General features: G+C 38.2%; 1 protein-coding gene across 1 annotated transcript in view; it reads right to left on the bottom strand.

Annotated features, from left to right (window-relative positions):
• Positions 1–21041, bottom strand: part of Gfrl (Glial cell line-derived neurotrophic family receptor-like) — an 846523-nt gene that overhangs the window by 459226 nt on the left and 366256 nt on the right. Inside the window, exon 5 of the mRNA XM_068226097.1 lies at positions 15002–15129. Within this exon, the coding sequence (XP_068082198.1) occupies positions 15002–15129 (128 nt within the window). The remainder of the gene's footprint in view (positions 1–15001; positions 15130–21041) is intronic.

The raw sequence follows: 21041 nt of genomic DNA, 5'->3' as shown, positions 1-21041 counted from the left end.
GATGGGGAAAATGAAAATAAAACATAGTATATCCTATTCCGATTCTTATCCGGTCATCGTCCAACGAAGTTTCCTCTTGAGTGTTTGGGACAGATGCAGGCGTAGGTATGTGAATTTTCTCTCGGGACTTTAATTTCCTTGTGACATTTTGGAAAATACTTCAAAATTGTCCACTCCAAAAATATTGCTATATCATTTAATTAATGCAGCGTAACGTATTGTATAAGGTGACATGTTGGACAATCTGAGAATATACTGTACTGGGGACTAATATAGTGGATCGGTGATTTCAGGAAATATTCAGTATAGAGTCATATTTTTCTCTCTTTAAATAGATTTTCATCATCATTTGCATAATGTTGGCAGATTCAAATATTCTAATATTAAATTTTAACAAAAATTCATTAGTTTAATTTCTTCAGTATGAATTATTTATTACCGAGTAAGTTGGGCGTGCGGTTAGGTGCGTGCAGCCGTGTGCTTGCATTCGGGAGATAGTGGATTCGAACCCTACTGTCAGCAGCCCTGAAACTGGTATTCCGTGATTTCCCATTTTCAACACCAGACCTTAATTAAGACCACGGCCGCTTCCTTCCTACTCCCACTCCAAGCCATTTCCTATACCATCTTCGCCATAAGAATTATCTGCGTCGGTGTGACGCAAAGCCAATTGAAAAACGGAATGAATTATTTATCCACATTTCTAGAATATTTCCATCAAACAATCCTATAAATATTCAACGTAGATATTTCGAAAAGTAGACTAGGTACGGTAAAATTTCCCCCTAATTAAATGGTAAGTTTGGCAGTTTTCATTGAGAATCAGCTCGTTAACTACTCGACACCGTCGACACTGACATGGTTGTCAGTTTTAACAAGGCATTCCTAATCAGAAGTAAAACAATTACGGCGAATACGCTAATGTGGCGTAGGCTACGTGGAAGGTGGACAGTATAATTATCGCAAAGTTAAGATAATGACATATTCGCCCGTTTACCACTACCACTTTAAGAAAAAAGTCATATTCGTCAAAGTACAAAGGTTCATTGCAGCCATTTACTGTAATCTACAGATTCAACACTTTCTCAGGAGATGCGGGACCCGCAATAGCGTTAAAAACTCCTGAAACTGAAGTTTTTACTCTTACTTTCGTTTATTTAGGATGGTGCCGACAATATCATCAGTTTCTCGAAATTGCCATACCGTACGATATTTCTTCAACGAGTCAAAATTTTTCGAGATATTTAAAACACAGGAGTGCTGTTATTTTCATAGCACACTGCCTTTGATTTTCAGCTCTAGAGCTCTGAGAATGCGGATTTCTTTCGCCAGGACTGCTCGTCTTTATTGATGAACAGGGAAACTACTGAGTATTGTGCTGTGTAACCACGTGTGGATTCATTCTTGTTCACATAGACGTTGTCCTTTCATGCATGTTAATCGAGTTCGAAACTCGGTGATTGCTCTCCAAATTTGCAGACAAGATGAATTATTTGAATGTTGAGATCATTTCCTTGCAGACTAAATAGAGGACCCCACGCTATGGAAAACGTAAAATTAAGCAATTTCGTCAACTGTGCCGAAAGTTGAAGAGCTAAAGGGCCCAGAAAGGCTTCAAATTGTGAGTCTTAGGTAGCTCTATTCAACTAAAAAATAATACAAATTTCGAAAATAACTTCCGGTCTAAATGCAGTTCCGGAAAAAGAGACTAAAATCGCTTCTTTCTTTGCTCGTTTTCTTTACATAATTCGATAGCTGCAGTCGCTTAAGTGCGGCCAGTATCCAGTAATCGGGAGATAGTGGGTTCGAGCCCCACTGTCGGCAGCCATGAAGATGGTTTTCCGTGGTTTCCCATTTTCATACCAGGCAAATGCCGGGGCTGTACCTTAATTAAGGCCACGGCCGCTTCCTTCCAATTCCTAGGCCTTTCCCATCCCATCGTCGCCGTAAGACATATCTGTCGGTGCGACGTAAAGCAAATAGAAAAAAAAATTACATAATTCTTTCCGTAATATTTTTCTTGGTTTAATACCCTGAAACGATTTTTGATCCTGAAAAACGTCCACGCCAAATGTAGTTATAAGGGCTTAAGTGATGCTTGTGATTGTTGTTTAAAGGGGCCTAATATCTAAGGTCATCGGCCCGAATTTAAACGAAAGTTTGCATCTATTCACATTAGCTCTCGTAGCAGTGCTTAAGTGAAACAACGCATTGGATCACATTAGCGCTCGTAGTTGTAGAAAAAGGCAAACTGCTAACCTAATCGACTGGGTAACGATGGTTAAGAAAAGTATTGTAATTTTTTGGAATAAATGAAGAATATATTTTCATATCTTATTTATATAAAGTTCGTAGCTCATGTCCCTAGGTTTTTCTTTCTGAACATTGAGTTGTTCGCCTGAAGGGCTGGAACAGTGGATTTTTGAGAGCTTCAGATTTTCCAGCGTTTTAAGTAACACACTGTAATGATTCATTTGTTATTGCTATGACCCGGTATTCCTATAATTACAAGTTTTAATTTGCAATGTTATGTTTTAATATGGAGCCAGTCATGTGGTGAAGGAATGCCGTGCTTTCCTCTTAGCTCAAAGCCCTGTTTTTCTATTCGTGGTCAGCCACAAGATTTTAATTCTGGACCTGAAGACTTGAACGGGGTACACTAAGATCAGCTGGAGTGCTGTTGGATGCGAGGGGCAGTGGACCCGATAGAGAAAGCCACGCAATAGATCGGGGGTGACATCACACTAACCACATCGGGGGGCAGTAGTCTTCCTGGCAGTGCCAGTCTCTAACGGGTTGTTGTGACATTGGATATGTTTCCAATGTACATGTAAAATACATTTTACAAACAGCATTTACTTCAGAGAGAAAAAAGAAATGACATCCAGCTGAGTTTAATTCGGCCGCCTGGTCTAATGTTCGCAGTTGTGCTGTGCTCGTTAGAATTTATTGTTTCCCAGTACGGACGTGTGACTCAGTACACAAACTAAGCAATAATCGAAGGAACATATTCAGTGAACTATAACAGATAAGAAAATAATTGTTCGTTACATTCTGGCGTTAGAATACTTACATTATACATAACGATGGCCTAGAATGAAAACCTCGTATCTCACAAAGTTCTTCCTGTCCATTATTTCTCTTAAGACTGGTTACGCCTCCCAGCCACACATAAATATGCAGTCCATCAGAACAATGTTCGTTGTGTTCTTCATTCCTATGCCGACGTGTGAAGGAAAATGAACCTTACCGTACCGTACTACAGGAAAGTATGTCTGCGTGACGTATTTACTAACTCCTAGAGTAAAATTGTTATAAGGTTCATTTTCCTTTACGCGTCACCATAGTAAAATAAACCCAACGAACATTGCTCTGATGGACTGCATACCCAAATGTGGCTGGGAGGCGTGACCAGTCTTAAGGGAAATAATAGATAGTAAGAACTTTTCGAGATACGAGGTATTCAATCTAGGCCATCGATATGAATTAAAGCGCATCAGTAATGACGAAAGAAATACGAATTACTCATAATGAATAATGTAAACCGTGATAAGACTACAGTGTTAAAGTACAAAAGGAAAATTAAAATGAATTGTCTAAATTTGTACATTTTATTGTAAATATCCTCTCTAAATTAAACAATGTAACACCAATTGTACCTAACACTTGTCTAAAATTAGGTACTGAAAGAATTTGGTAGAATTTGTTAATTTATATCATTCTATACTGCAATGCTTAAGAGGCTCACGTGATTGATCTTCTATATTCCAGAGCAGTGTACTCACCAAGTGCTCGAAATAACTCGAACATTCACTCCCGTTCATTTTTTCGGGCCACGACATAAGAGCTTCAAGTTATGCGTAACTATCAGTAGAAGAAAAAAATATCAATTTTTGGCAACCGACTGAATAGGAATTATGTTGAGTTACTTGTGGAAGTCAATTGGATCTCTTGAGAGCATTCTCCATTATTCTTTTTATTGCATCTAAACAACAATAAAAATATAACTTTAATACTTCCACACAGAATAACTCAGTATCCCTAATTAAAGTGTCTTCTCTAGTCTAGTGGAAAATAAAAAATAGAAAGTTGAAGACTTCGGTGCAAGGAATGGAGTACTCGGGCTACTGAGTAACATAATTGTGCTTAGTCAAGATTATAGACAGAATTGGGGAACTACATCGTTTTAAATCACGGCCGTGTGAACCAATTCTGAGGGTAATTATCTTACACTCCATATTCTTTCCAAGCATCTGATAGTCACTTAGGTAAAATCGCCAGGGACAAATCCATCATACGTCCAAATACATTTTAGCACATTACGGATCATTTCAGTCCCCGCACTAAGAAGACAGTGTTTCAATATAGAGTTATGTATTTTACTATGCCTCTTTCCCCTACAAAAATTAACCATTTTAATTAAAGTTCATAAAATTGTTAACAATTCAGTTAGATTTGTAAATTCACTGAAATTATAGTGGATTAAAAATAAGCATTTCAACTACATATGTAAATATGTTAACTTCCCTAGTAGTTTATGTTTATGTTCTTCATATACATCTAGGTGAATAATGAAAAAAAATATTTAAATAGGTAATAACACCGCAATTTAAAGCCGCGCGAGCTTCAGAAGGAAAAGGTCTATTGTGTCTGAGGAAAGGAATTTTGAGCGTGACTGTAACATCGCCGCTTGCTTTTCGCAAAGGCGGCTGCGGTTGCAATTCCAGCCAATGAATGTGGGCGTTTCATTAAGATCAAGTGCAACTGGCAAGCAGAAATTCGACGTAAAATGTTGGTTCTGTAGCGTATGATCACAACTTTATGAGGCAATTAACACTTTGTACAGTGCGATGGAAGGTAGTAAATACGGAACTAGCTAGTGACAAGCTCCTCTTCGTCTTCTTCGATTCTATATGAATACAGTAGGAGAATTGGTGATTATGAGACCGATTTAATAATTTTAACATTGAATATAAGTTAATTATCAATGAGATCGTAAACATTTTAAGAAAAATCCAGTGAAGTATCTCGCGAATAAGAACGCACCATTTCAACTACTGTACCTTTTATCGCCATTGTGCTGTTCATATTTTTAGGTAGCCAGTCACCAGCGCATTCAAAATCAGTCATTAAGAGCTTGTGTTCATTTGGTCTCGGCATATTACAGCTCACTGCACATGTAAAATATATGTAGAAGCACAAACATGAATGCACTGCAGGTTGCATTACGACGTACAAATAATATCGTGCTGATATTATACACCGATTTCCATGTTTTAATATATTTTCTGTTCAGTTTGGCAAGCTAGCTGACCCTGGGGTTTGGGTCACGTAGCTGTGAGCTTGCATTCTGGAGATAGTGGGTTCGAACGCCACTGTTTGCTGCCCAGAAAATGGTTTCCTGTGGTTTCCCATTTTCAAACCAGCCAAATGCTGGACCTGAGCCTTAATTAAGGCCACGGTTCCTTCATTACTAACCCAGCGTCACTGTAAGATCTGTCTGTGTCGATGTGACTTAAAACAATTAGCAAGGGAAGAAACCTCTTCACTTTCAGTTGCATATGACTTTGTTATTTCGTACAAATTTATAGAGACTATTTAAAAAATTAAATCTTTCCCAATTACTTGAATCTGATATATTGGAACAATCCCAGCTGGTACTGAATCCTCCAATCGTTATTGAGTATGGCAGAGTCATCTTTAGGTGTTATGAAATGCAATTCTCGAAGATACGTTTGTAAATTGTATCGTATTATTTAACTATAAAGAGGAAAAATATGTCATGAAGGAAATAGTACTGTCATTTGAATTACCGTCAGGCGAAAATTCCCGCTTGCAACATCATGTTTCTCCCTTCCACAACTAATATTCGTTCGATTAGAGAATATGACTTCATTGATGAACAAGCCTTCTCGCATTGATTTGATTTTATATCTTAAGGTAGATTTTTCCTTACTTTATTGTATTTAACTCTAATATCAATATCATCCGAAAAAATTATTAGACGCCTTCCATTGCGTGATACCTGTTGTGTATGTACATTTTTAAGAAAGGAAGGCTGTCAGCCATCATTACGACTCTAGGATCATATGCAAAGAAAAGGAATGCCATCAATTTTCCATTTAAAAATTTTCTTCTTCAAGTGGACTGGTGAAGTGTTCCTGTTGAATAATCATAAGAATGAAGTTTGAAAACGATACCGTTCCCAATCGAACGTGTCTCTAGGACATGATTTGTGACTTTTTGACTACATTCATAGGATTCTCTTTGAAAAAATGATGGCATATTATTGAAATAACCTGTATATAATATATGATATTCCGCATCTCTTATCTTTAGTACAACCAGCGATAACATTTCATCCAATCCCAGGTGAGCGAGTTCTCACTCGGTGGTGTAAGGTGTGTGTTTACGTACCTACAGCAACTGATGCAATATTGTACGCTTGGGTCAAGTCAACATTGCCACTAATCAGACAGTAGTTAGCTTCCTGCTCTCAGACCATCGTAACAACTGTGCGTTGGTAATACAGTGATAGCGCGGCTCTCAGTCTAGATATTATATTTGTAAATAATAATTGTACTAATCGGACTGATAACACGCGTTAATTTTTTATGGATGGATTTCGTGAGGCTTAATATTCGTTACAAATCGCGAGTAACTCTCTGTGTATTTCTCTGTATAAGCTCAACTAATAATGGTGGTTTCTACCCGTTGATTGTGTCACTTCGTCACAATTTGACTTTTATACACATCCTGTGTCTCTAGGAAATGCCATTTTAACATGTTTCGGCACCTATTCACTAATATAACGTTTTCGTGTTACTCACACCCTCCAGAGTTGCAGTCAATGATTGGCAGACTCCGCTCCAAATTCGTAAATTATTGTTTCGTTAACTGTAACCTGATTAGAGATAAAATCTGTCAATTGTTACTATAGGATGTTCAGTTTTCAACAGTTAGTACTGAAGTTGTGTCCATTTCTTGGTTCAACGCACACTTGGATGGTCTCGTGCGAAACTAAGCTGAGTGGCATTTTCAATAGAAAGCAGTTAATGAAATCGAACAAAAGCCTGAAGCTCTCTGTTTCTTATGCCACAGAAGAACATGCGATATTGGGACTCCTACAGAAGGAAGTGAATTAAAGGCGCTAATGCAGATTAACCTAAGCTTCAGTGGAGGAAGATCATTTAATTTACAGTGTTTATTGACATTACAAAGTTTTTTTTACAATTTGTTAAACGTCGCACTAACACAGATCAGATAGGTCTTATGGCAACAATGGGATAGGGAAGGCCTAGGAGTGGAAAGGAAGCGACCGTGGCCTCGATTAAGGTACAGCCCCAGCATTTACCTAGTTTGAAAATGGGAAACTACAGGAAACCATCTTCAGGGCTACCGACAGTGGCGTTCGAACCTACTATCTCCCGGATACAAACTCACAGCTGCGCGCCCCTAACCGCACGGCCAACTCGCTCCGTCATTACAAAACTTAATTCAGTCTAAGATTTGTTTCTTGCTTTGCTCGATTAGTAATCACTTATATTATTATTTACATCGATAGAATGTCCGACTCGTTGACTGAACGGTCAGCGTACTGGCCTTCGGTTCAGAGGGTCCCGGGTTCGATTCCCGGCCGGGTAGGGGATTTTAACGTTAATTGGTTAATTCCAATGGTACGGGGGCTGGGTGTATGTGTTGTCTTTATCATCATTTCATCCTCATCACGACGCGCAGGTCGCCATCGGGTGTCAAATACAAAGACCTGCACCTGGCGAGCCGAACCCGTCCTGGGATATCCCGGCACTAAAAGCCATACAACATTTCATTTTTTGTCGACAGAATACCATATCAATATGAAACCTTTTCAATAACAACGAATATGAATATTTTAATGCACTTTTTCTCCTCCAAGGTATTGTACATTCATATCAACGTATTACAAGTTACGAGTGTGATGTACTGAAGTTCACTGTCATTAACATGTTAACAAGTCCGCTTGTTAGCCATGATTATTAAGGCGTCAAGTCTATATATGGTCTGATACCGTAGCCAGCCAGTTCAATACCCATTGGTAAAAAAGAAGTTCATATTCACAATGTTGGCCAGCAGGGTAATCACTAGATTGCTTGCCTAAAATCTGATCTCACTTCCAACCTCTCCGCAGTCTTCATTTGGAGTGAGGACGTTAAGTCTTAAGCACATGAAAAAAATCCACAGCCTATTTCCAATCATTCGACCGGGTCAGGAATGGAATCAATGAAGCCCCCATTTAGCGGCGAAGATAGGAAATGTGCCGGCTGTCGAGGCCTGTCGCACTCTTCTGGGGCAATGATAAATGACTGATACATGAAATGTTAATGGAGGGTGTTGCTGGAATGAAAGATGACAGGGAAAATCGGAGTATCCGGAGAAAAACTTGTTCTGCCTCCGCTTTGTCCAGCATAAATCTTGAGCAGGAGTAGGTTATATGCCGGCACCGGGTTTCACCTTCTCCGTACATCATTACAACCAACATCCCACATCCAGACGCGTAGGTCGCCTATGGTCGTCAAACAGAAAGACCTGCTACAGGCGAGGCGAACATGTCCTCGGATATTCTTGGTACTAAGAGCCTTACGAAGAATAAATACAAATAATAAGTGTACAATAATTAAAGCCAAACTTTATTTTTCTTGTTATTATCATAAACGTGTCCACCTCTGTGGTGTAGTGGTTAGCGTGATTAGCTGCCACCCCTGGAGGTCCGGGTTCGATTCCCGGCTCTGCCACGAAATTTGAAAAGTGGTACGAGGGCTGGAACGGGGTCCACTCAGCCTCGGGAGGTCAACTGAGTAGAGGTGGCTTCGATTCCCACCTCAGCCATCCTGGAAGTGGTTTTCCGTGGTTCCCACTTCTCCTCCATGCAAATGCCGGGATGGTACCTAACTTAAGGCCACGGCCGCTTCCTTCCCTCTTCCTTGTCTATCCCTTCCAATCTTCCCATCCCCCGCAAGGCCCCTGTTCAGCATAGCAGGTGAGGCCGCCTGGGCGAGGTACTGGTCATTCTCCCCAGTTGTATCCCCCGACCAAGAGTCTGAAGCTCCAGGACACTGCCCTTGAGGCGGTAGAGGTGGTATACCTCGCTGATTCCGAGGGAAAAACCGAACCTGGAGAGTAAACAGATGATGATGATGATCATAAACGTGCTACACAATTTAAGTTGTGTCTAAATGGTAAGTAAATCATTCCTATATAATCCCAGACATGAAGTAAGTAAATAAGGCGTAACGATGTTTTTCTCGAAGTCACGTTGATGTCACTTGGTTCTTTTAAGCGTAAGACTGTCCATTTCCGAATCTGAATTTTCAGAAATAAACTTTGTAGATAACACATCTAGAACAGGATTAATTATTATTGATCACTTCAAATATTAGCTGAATATAGCTTACATTTATTTAGAATCAGATTTCAGCACATGCTTACATCAAAATAATGTCATTTACCAGCAACATTTGTGCGACTTTGGAACCTTTGAGGTAGTTAATCTGTTCTAAATCTCTTTAGTGGTTAAATTGAAATACCGGTAACATCCCACTACTACATTCTAGAGCATACAAAACATGCGCCTAGTTCCTATAATAATTTCGTATGGTTAGTAATTCGAACCCCAGCATCATTTAGTACTTCTAAACTGGACCTCTATGAAATATAATTGATGACATCTGCTCTAGATGCTGACCATAACTTGCGTACATATCCTTACTTAGGAATATTCTTAAGTCACATTAACAGTATATTCTTCACATCATTCGGTAACACTAACTTCGTTCTCACCTTAGATGGTGATGATGATGATGATGATGATGATGATGATGATGATGATGATGATTATTATTATTATTATTATTATTATTATTATTATTATTATTATTATTAATCAGACTCTGCCACAGGGTGGAGAAACTCTGCTGAACAAGGGGAATTTTTTCATTGATATTTGTCTTTCACTACCTTCTAGAAATTCTTCTCACTCTTTATTGCTGTTGAATTAGGGCATTGTGGTCAACAGACCCACGTGATTAATATGTGTGAAGTCCGCCACATGATCTGTATAGCAGTGCCATCTAAGCTTATGAACGTGCTTATAATTAATCCAGGTTAGAATCGACAAGGAGTCGATCACGGTCCATAACCTATCACCAGCTGGTAAGAAGTCAATATGCCTAACTTCCAGATCACAGCAATAGGTTAAACATATACTGCATGCCTAAAATGAATCTGAGTTTACAGAATGTCTGTTCATACTACTCACGTGAAGACCAGAAACTAATGTATTGTATCCTCATTCCACAGCACTCAATTTTCTGTATTTCGGGAATATCATGAGGCATACTGTTAAAATAAAGTAGCATTCCTCTTTTCTGTACAAATTCAAGAGACTGCAGACTTTTGGCTTTGATTGTTGAATTCTCGTTTCAAGTTCCAGTCATAATTATTACCAGCACCAAAGAGTCTCCAATACAGACCATGAAGAATTTCAAAGTAGTGGAAGACGAAAGCTCTTAAAATTTCTGAAGTTAGCCTTGAATATGATAGAGTGATCAGCCCTATGCACGGCCGCCTTTTACCCTCTAAAGGTGATTGGAAGAGTGGAAGATCCATATCGTTGTCATTGATTAGGATAGTGTGTTTAGGTCTGAGCTCAGCCGCCTTTGACCACATATACCCACTTCTGATGTCCACTGAATGAACCCCAATATAATATGGTTCTCCAAAAGTGGTAGTCTGTCTAGGTTCTACTTATTTCATTTTTTAACGCTGAATTGGGTAATCGAGCACTTTTCCACAACCTCGTCTAGGTTCCCCATAGTAGGAAGGTACAATTTTTACACAGACTAGTTTAGCCGAAAATAATGTTTAAAGGTTATGTGATTTCGTCGGTAAGATATTTCTGTCTACTAATGCCTGTTTTCATACTCCTCACGTGAAGACTGGAAACTAATGTATTCTCATTCCACAACACTCGATTTCCTGTATTTCGGGAATATTATGAGGCATGCAGTTAACATCCAGCAACATTCCTCCTTTCTGAACAAAGTTAAGAGTTAACATTGATACTTTCACGGCCCGTACTTGTGGACATGATATGGGCTTTTGGACTTATGTCGTGCCAAGGAAACAAGGTGAAACTTATTACGTTTTGCAGAAAACTTTGCCCCGCGTCTTCAGAAAAAATCTCGACTGTTCACGAGGAAATTTAAGAGTCGTTTCAGGCTGGATCAGTTTCACACAGCTCGGTAACACTGTGAGGGTATTGAACACATTGCAGAAAATTATGTAAGTAAGTTAATTTGGCCAGGATTTGAATCAAAAAAAGAAAACGAGTAAAGAAACAAGAGATTTTAGGCTGTTTTTATGGAACAGCATTTCGGCCGGAAGTGATTTTTGACATTTGTTTCTTTAGTTTGATAGAGCTATCCAAGAATCACAATTTGAAACATTCTCGGGACCTTTAGACCTTCAACTTTCGGCACATTTGAGGAAATTGATTAATTTTACGTTTTTCGTTGTATGGGGACCTCTACTTTGTCTGCTAAGAAATATTTTCTCAGATACTTTCTAAAGAGACTTTCTCACACAAGTCTTGTTTTATATATTGTAATATTTTAATTTTCCAAAGAAAATTTGTATGTTCTGATGATGACCCAAAGGGTCGAAAGATGTCTACATTTGAGGTAATTATGTATTAATTTTAAAGTCGATTAGATTAGCAGTTTTCCTTCTTCTACCACTATAAGGGTTAATGTGAGTCAATGCATTGCTTCACTTAACCACCACTACGAGCGCTGATGTGAGTCAACGCAGGCAGAGTTTCACTTAAGCCCTTATAACTACATTCTTACCCAGTCACTCCGTGCTAAAATATCGGCCCTTCGAAGAGCTGCATAAACCTTCAATCGCTGAAAACCTGTATGCGAGACAAAATGCCGAACAAAATTAAGGAAGTTGATAAAAGTCTCCGCACCATCAGACGCAAACCTGCCCCTTCAGGCAACTGATTCTCTCCCACGCATTTCCTATTCCCTCCAACTGAGTTACTTTAGAACTCAGCCGGCTCGCTGTAGATTACACCCGATCCCATGCTCTTGGTATGGTCGCAAGCTACGTTTGCAGTTTTACGTATGTTTCGTTCGCACATGAGGTCATTTAGAGAGTGCATTCAGATTTCCTATTACTGAATATTAGGTGCCTTATTTGTGTTAACTGCTGTGACTGATATTTCCAGGCGATTTATGAACAGAGGATACGTCTGCTCATTTGTCGAAGACTGGTCTTTTCCTCCCGACTCCTAAAATGAGCTCTTAATGACTTTTCTCGCCTTATAGTCGTATTCCTGAATATCAAAAGTAAAGGGGGTCACATTCGAACCTCTCTAAATGTTTCACATTTCTCCTGCACTGTTGACCATACACCATTTATTTCCCATGTAGTCATTATTAAACCTAGTATAACTTATTAAATAGTTACTACCTGTTGCTGAAGAGAGGAATCGAGCAATGTTAGTGCATCCACTGAATTACACAAATTAGTACATCATTGTTAATAGAACGATACCTTCAGAATTAAAACCAACCTTCTTAAACAATTACAGGATAACCTTTGGTTTCTGTTATGCAACGTCCTTTCACGTCCGCATAATTAATTTACCTAATAATTCTGAAATTAAGGGATGTGACTAGAGAAAATTAATAATGATCGCGTCACAAACCGAAGTTCGCACTTCACTACGGACTTAATTTTCACAGAAATAATAATAACGGCGGTTAATATTTTACTTTCACCTCATTGCATTTTTACATTGTACGTAGCTGGGTTGAGAAATGCTTTACTACCATGTTCGCAAGTGATGTAACTGATGCAGAATTAAAATATACGACAGTTGTTCTAACCTGTTAAATGATTTCAAAAAGTTAATAATGGTTACCATCATAAACTTTATAAGCAAAAGTTATAAAATTATATTGCTACTGTTTGAGGTGTGAATATGATAATCTTAGATTAATTCGCTTCGTCACGAATTGGTTAGAACTGTAAATTTACATCACCTACTTTATGTGGTCTGTCGATAACTTATCACGCAATACCGAAGGAGATGTTATATATACTGCATGGCATGTATGCAATGTTTTGTCGTAGTAGGACTCTTATATGCAATATTACATGCACTAAGAACAGATAATTATCAGGTGGCATTAACTAAAATATTTCGTAGGAAATATCACATGTCACAATATGCCGCAGTGAGACCGATTTCAAGTTTTAATGACATAACTTTCCTGAAAATAGTAAACGTGTCAAAATTTTCAGACTTTTTAAATAGCCATTTCCCATAACATTTATTTTCATAAGATTAAGTCACATCAACTCAAAAATACTATCTCATCAATGAACTTCGAATTATTAAATTATGTTATAAGTTGTACATTAATCCGATGAACAATAATATTTGTATTGTTTAAAGAACATGACAAAAAATTACGACTTATTATTTCTTTCTTATTATGAAACTTTTTGAAAAATCGCTTGGCGGGAAACTTGAAACGCTAGACCAAGAATGTTTCCTTTCCTGGCAATATGTGCATTCTTTTCTATGCAAGTTTGGAATCTTCTATTTTATTACTTAGCCCGTAAATGTACATTTGGTCGAAAGCTTAAGGCTTAGGATGTAACAGTGAGAGATGTTTCCTTTCAGGATTTTAACCATTGTCTGTACCTTGTAAAGCATGCTCAGTTATCTATCGGTATACATTTTCATGGAACAGGAGCAATCTGATATGCAGATTAGTTAGTGTCATCTTTAAATATAAATATGTTTTCATTCTACTTGGACGAGAAAAGGAAAATTAAGACGCTGATACGAAAACAAATTTCTGAACTAGTCGTTCTCAGCATACGTTACACCTTCAATTTGCCCATATTGAGATGATTATTCAATTATTCCTGAAGCAATGAACTCAAGAAATATGGACCAATGATAGTTGAAGCCCTGCGTACATACTTTGAAATTGAATCGAGAAAATGAAATTGCTCTTGTGAAACGTGAAATCTAATATTTATTTGCATTGTGTACTATGTGTTCAATATTGATTGTACCAATAAAATACAAATTCGTAGAATGTTCAGAATTATCATAAATATTGTGGTACTGCAACGGGACATAGGGTTTTGGGCGTTTATGTTATGACTAACCTTTATATAATATTGCGATAAACATGGGTGAAGAGCACAGGAAATTTGTAACTCATATTCGAAAGATTTCTACTTAGTGAAACAAATAATGAAATGTTTAGTAAACATGAAAGGTAGAATATTTGGACTCATTTTTAATTGTAGTTGTCAGAGAAATGCTGATCTTTCAATTTAAATTATGTTAATTTCTATGCGAAAAAAAATATTGGAAAAGGTAATTATGATCATGATGGAAAATTTGTATTTTAAGCATCATGTTTGTGAAAGCTATTTCTTTCGAACACACGAGAACCGACAGAGTTAGAGTGCAAGGAAGGGGAGTAGAAGAAACCAAGAACATAAAATTGTAGTAACATAATTAAGTGCAACAAACTCTCTGTGCTTAGTGAAGAGACCATGTGACAAGTGGTCATGCTGAGTGGGTCTCGTGCACAAGCCAATTGGATAATGTGTGAACAACAAATGTTTTCTTATCATGAACAAATAAAAGCTATAGTATTACTTAGAATCAAATCTACACACGTCAAAAATGTGTGTGTGAGCATTTGTAAGAATTAATGATAGCATACGAAACCTAAGTAAACACATTAACATTACATGTGTGTGTCTTATTCTCAAAATGTTAATTATGATCTAGTCATAATATTGAGCTTACTTTATGAGTCTGTTCCATTATGAATGTAATACCAACAAGGCAATGCTCTAAATATTATTCTATTTGCACCGTGACTGCCCTACGTTGCATTAAGAGCCACAATATTATACTTACCAACACAAGGGTTATGGTTGACCATGCTGAAGATGCGGTCACACCGCCGTTTCATATGATTATTTGGACATATGCATCCAAACATTGGGGATAACCTAAGTTTTGTCCACGCTTCGTGACACAGCTCCCTGAAACATAGCCCATTGGAAATATCATTAGTTGAATAAAACATGATTCAACGTTGATTTGCTAGTCCTAAAAGTTTTAAAAGATAGATTAATGAAACCAGTGAGCCTTTTATACAAGTATAGATTACAGTGGTATACAAAAATATATACAATTACTGATTTGTATTTTCAAGATGAATGGGTTACAGAAATGAATTCCACTTTTCTGCATCCATCAGGTTTCTTAAAGAATTACACAGAATACAGATCTAAATAACATGATTAAGGTTGAAATTGTACAATATACATGAACAGGAAACCTAGCATAATATATACAACAGGAATTAAATTCGAATTACATCGATCTGCATCTCTATGATAGGCAGAATTCAGTACAAAAATCACGAGCACATTAATTTAATATCTATTACAATAAATTTCGAAGAATGACAACTCAACCACCACTTGTGTTCATAACCGTGACCAATAAATACAAACACTTTAGCTTGGATGAAACATTCCTTGTACCGCATGTTCTCATGTATCCTCTAACAGGATCATTACGTTTCAGTAATCAATAGTAGTCGGCTATCAAGGATGTATTAAACAACCCCTGATTTCATTTACTTGATTCGTGGTAACATCTCTTACTTTTTCTTCACTTATTGCTCCGAGATTTTTTCGCAAATGGTCAAAATATAGCTTACGGAAGTGTACTTCCATGCTCGTATTGCATAATAAAGATTTGAATACTTCTAGCATGTTGTTTACATGAGCACAAAGTTTGTTTCTTTGGTTTTAGAAGAACTTACGAACCATCTCCTTGAAACCAATTCAAGCTTCCTTTCCTGTATTCTTCAATATAAATTCATTAATTTGATCTGCGGCCCTACAAAAATACCTTCTTTCATTCCTACATTTGAGAGCCCAAGAAACTTGTTGGTTAGATATTAAAAGAAATTGCCGCTTTTACCCAGTGCCTTAGTAGATTGTTCCACCAATCCGAATTTCATATGAAAGGGATGTATCAGAATTTTTTCACCATCTACTAAACTCTTCCTCATAACATTCTTGAAATCCATTATCAGTGCATTTCTTAGAGGCCTTTCTCGTGGTGTTCAATGATTCACTCTACTTTGGCTATCACATTCACAAACGCAATATGTAGGTACTAGATGTAACCTGTTGTGGTCTTAACAACAAGCATAAGACCTTCAAATCACAGAAGATCAACCAATGATTTCCAAAATAATTTACTTTTTTCCATTAGCTGCTCCAAATCCTCAAGATTCACTGTAATTCACACTTTCGAGTACCTGTACCTAGTCGCTCATGACTTTGATTATATCTCCTTGAAATGAACCGAAAGAACAACTGGGACTGAGGATACAATGCCACTACTGTACAAAATGAAATAATTCAGGGTGATTGCTTACTTTTAAATAAATATTTGTGCTGCTACTTCATTGCGGACATTGTTTATTTTTTAATATATTATGACTTACAGGGTGGACAAAGTGAAACTGGTTCGGAAAATATTTATAAGACTTACGGGGAATTGACCCTTATTAATAAACAGGAGAAATTCCCATCCCAGGAAATGCTGGAAACCGTGATTTCGATGCACCAATCGCTTGCTGTCACATGTCTGCTCGTGCGAATCTCCTCCATATCCCGAATACGTCGCTGTGTCGTCACGTGTTAGTGAGTGCATCTGTATCCTTACAAATCTACTGTTGTGCATGCATTAAAGCGTCCTAACGAACTTTCGCGAGTTGAGTTCTGCCGGTGGTTTCTGAGTGGAGTGACGTCAGGACTTTTCGATCCTCATCTCTTCATTTTTTCAGATGAGGCCATTTCCGGTATCTTCTGTGATGATCATTAAGAAGGGTGAATCCCGCGTCAGTCCTATTGTTAACATTTTCCTGGCCTGTTTTATTTCGCCCACTCTGTACAAAAACTGACATGATTAAAATGTGGTATGTAAGAGAACAAAAATATTTAAATGACTGGATTGAGGCGAACAAATGAAGGAAATATGAAATAAGGGATAAAATCATTAAGGGAAAGTACATGTTGACTTGTGTTATCCATGGAATTCAAGAGTTAATCCATTTGTAAAATATCGTGAAAACTGGGAGTTAACACATAGAACATAGGACCTAATACATCAATACTTATATGCAATGTAAATTAATTTGAATAAGAATCCCCTGATATATATTTTTGTCACGTGAAAGAACCAAATTTGAAAATACATACATACATACATACGTACATACATACATACATACATACATTATCATTATGGACTGTTATGCCTTTTAGCGTTCAGTCTGCAAGCTTCTGTGAATTAACTAAACGTCGCCAGAATACTCTATTTGCATCAAGTGCTGTGGCTTAACTTAGTTCTATACCTCTTATCTTTAAATCGTTACAAACTGAGTCTAACCATCGTCGTCTTGGTCTCCCTCTACTTCTCTTGCCCTCCATAACAGAGTCCATTATTCTCCTAGGTAACCTATCCTCCTCCATTCGCCTCACATGACCCTACCACCGAAGCCGGTTTATGCGTACAGCTTCATCCATTGATTCCATTCCTGACTTACCCTTTACCTCCTCATTCCGAGTACCCTCCTGCCATTGTTCCCACCTGTTTGTACCAGCAATCATTCTCGTTACTTTCATATCTGTTACTGCTAACTTATGAATAAGATATCCTGTGTCCACCCAGCTTTCGCTCCCGTAAAGCAAAGTTGGTCTGAAAACAGATCGGTGTAAAGATAGTTTCGTCCGTGACCTGACTTCCTTCTTACAGAATACTGTTGATCGCAACTGCGAGCTCACTGCATTAGCTTTTCTGCACCTTTATTCAATCTCGCGTACTATATTACCATCCTGGGAGAACACACAACCTAAATACTTGAAATGATCTACCTGTTCCAGCTTTGTATCCCCAATCTGACAATAAGTGTATTACTAAGTCTTAGAAAGTAATAATGCTATTGGTTTTACGTCCCACCCTTACGCTGTCGGAGACGCCGAGTTGACGGATTTTTCTCCATCAGTAATTCCTTCATATGCCGGTAAATATACCGACATAGGGCTGGCGTACTTGAACACCTGAGCTGTGTTCGAACCCACCACGTTGGGCTGTACAGTGCGATCTAGTTAGCCCGGCAAGTTAAATAAAGTAAACTCTTCCGGAAATACAGTTCTTATATTATAGACCAGGAGATTTCTGAAAACATTGAATGTAACAAGAATAGTTCGTAAGCAGGTGTCTGTCTGTTAGGTCATCAGCCCAGAGGATGGTTGGATCCTCAAATAGCATCACCAAAGGCTATGCAGTTATAGGGAAACCACAAAAACCATGGCAGTACCAAAATGAGGCGTACTAGGCAAGATGAGGAGTGAGGTAGTTTGCCATAGCTTTCCTCACTGGGCCAGACAGTGCAATTAAGCACAACTAACCCTATGAGCAACACCTTTCATGACACTCAGACACACTGGTTGTGCTCTGAATGTCATTAATCAGCACCACCCATACCCCAGCAGCTTCCATATTGTCACAGCCATGTATGAGACTTGACTTCAGTGGAAGCTACACTTTGCTCTGGCCTGTGCCAAGAGATGGATGAAAAAGTACTGTAACCATCAAGAAATGACAGCAGGCAGCGTAAGCAGGTATTATTCGAAATATTAAATAGAATTCCCCGCATAAAGGACTTAAATATTCCAACCAACCGTGAAATCACATCGCATGGAAATTCTCAGCATTTAAAGCGATAGATATTAGTCGATAAGGTGAAATCTTATTTAGTCGTTTATTTATGAAATGCTTGAATTACAGTTGTTCATTTTTTAGTTTATAGAGAATTGGACTTTATATAAACCATGCAGTCGATGTTCTACTCTAATTCTCCTGCTGCAGTATCAGAGTTCTTCTGGTTGATGCATTCTATGATGATCTAGTAATTATTTTAAGTTCTGATTACGAAAGTGCAAAATGTGATCATCTAATATACAGGGTTGTTCAGTTTATATGTCCAACTCAAATAACTCATGAACAGTTAAACATACAGGCGTTCTCTTTTCACTTTCAGTAATGTTATCAAGGGACTCATAATTGATCTTGCAGTACATTTTGCAAGTGTCAATCTCTACTGAGGTAAAGGTTTTGACGTTAGTTTCCTAAGTGCAACTGCGCTAATTTCTACATCAAACCTTAAACTTAAGGATATTACAAATTCAGCGCTGTGATTATTTTGCAAATGGGTCAAGTGCTTCTCGAGGAAATGTAATGTACTCAAACGTGCTTCATTTATCAGCCGTGGGCCACCCTGTTCGAATGAATCACAAACAGGCGACTAAAACACGCGCTACGTATGAAACAAGAGCTCTTGACTTACAGAGTTCTCTCATCTTTTTCTGACAGGTAGATATTGCTCTAGTGTATCCATAAAATACACTGTGACAAATTGTACACTTAACATCCTTAATACCTTTGTATATAACAGGTTAAAGGAAAACAGATATGCGATGGGTCCTTTCCTCTCCGGATTCCCTTGGTCAACTCTAGTTGTTTTCTGACCCCGACAGAACCAGGCCTAGGAAGTCACGAGTTTTCACACCTTTCGTGGCCGTTCAGTTTCTTTTCTTTAAGCTTTCTCATTATCTATTCATTTTTCTTGTACTCTCTCTGCGACTATTCCAACACCCTGTTGAGGACGCGGGTGCAATCTGTGTCACACATATGTGTCTTTGTCCTAGTTTTACGGCCAGTGGTCCAACCCCGTGTGGTTTTCCTTTCTAACGTTGCACCACTCAGATATGTTTTCGATCTTGTTATGTGAAGACGTAAGGGGTAGGAATATTAAACACATATTATGAGAGTAATGTGTTAGATTTGTTCCTTAGCATCCAGTAAGCGATGTATTACAATGAAGTTAGCTTGAAGCATGCAGGGAAGACGCCCTAAAATCCCAAATATTAAGGTAAAATTGGAACTACTGCACATTTTGAGAATTATTATCAAACGTTGCAACAACTGTTACTTATGCTGTATGTCATAGGTGGCCAATGAGAGAACGCCGCTCCTTGAGCCAACTGCATGGGCGCGGGCAGTGTCGAGGAGCCGGGAGCAGCTGACGTCTATCTAACAGTTTGTGCTGTAAACACTAGATAGCTAGAGCATTGTACCGGGCTGAGTATATTATGTTTATGCAATAAAATAGCATACTATGATACAGTGCGTTGTTTAGTTGAGTAGTCACTATCACTGCTTTCAAGAAAATGTTGGAGATTTGGCAGTGTCAGATGTTGTCAATACGGTAATCTAGTGTAACTCAAGATCCATTGGAGACATTTTCAGGTACTCTTGCGAGTATTGTAAACGAATTTTCCATCCGATTTAGAGATCTGGACGATTTATCAATTGATCTGAAAGTGTTTGCCGCGACCTCTTCAACTGCTATAGTAATTGATAATGTTCCGTCTGATCTACAGTGCGAGTTACTCACAATTCGATGTGATAGTGAACTGAAGGCTAAATATTAATCACGAACAGGCCTATCACTTTTTTAAGAACATTTTTCGCAAACACATTTCCAAAAAATGTCAAACTTCTATCAATGTTTGGCTCAACATATCTGTGTGAGAAACTGTTCTCTCTAATGAAGATAAATAAATCTCCACGACGAACTGACGCACATCTTCGAATTGCAAGTGCAAGATCGAGCGCACCAAGTACAACTCGTCTTCTTCAGGGAAAACCTCCACACTCCTCGTCATCATCTGCAGAATGAAATTTTAGATATAAGAATACATAGGCCTATGTTTTATTTATGGTGAAAAAAATGGCGTATGGCTGTTAGTTCCGGGAGTGTCTGAGGACATGTTCGGCTCGCCAGGTCCAGGTCTTTTGATTTGAC

Source organism: Anabrus simplex, chromosome 2, assembly GCF_040414725.1.
Source record: "Anabrus simplex isolate iqAnaSimp1 chromosome 2, ASM4041472v1, whole genome shotgun sequence".
Classification (NCBI taxonomy): domain Eukaryota; kingdom Metazoa; phylum Arthropoda; class Insecta; order Orthoptera; family Tettigoniidae; genus Anabrus; species Anabrus simplex.
The sequence above is the reverse complement of the archived record's forward strand: the minus strand, read 5'-3'. Positions and strand labels throughout refer to the sequence as shown.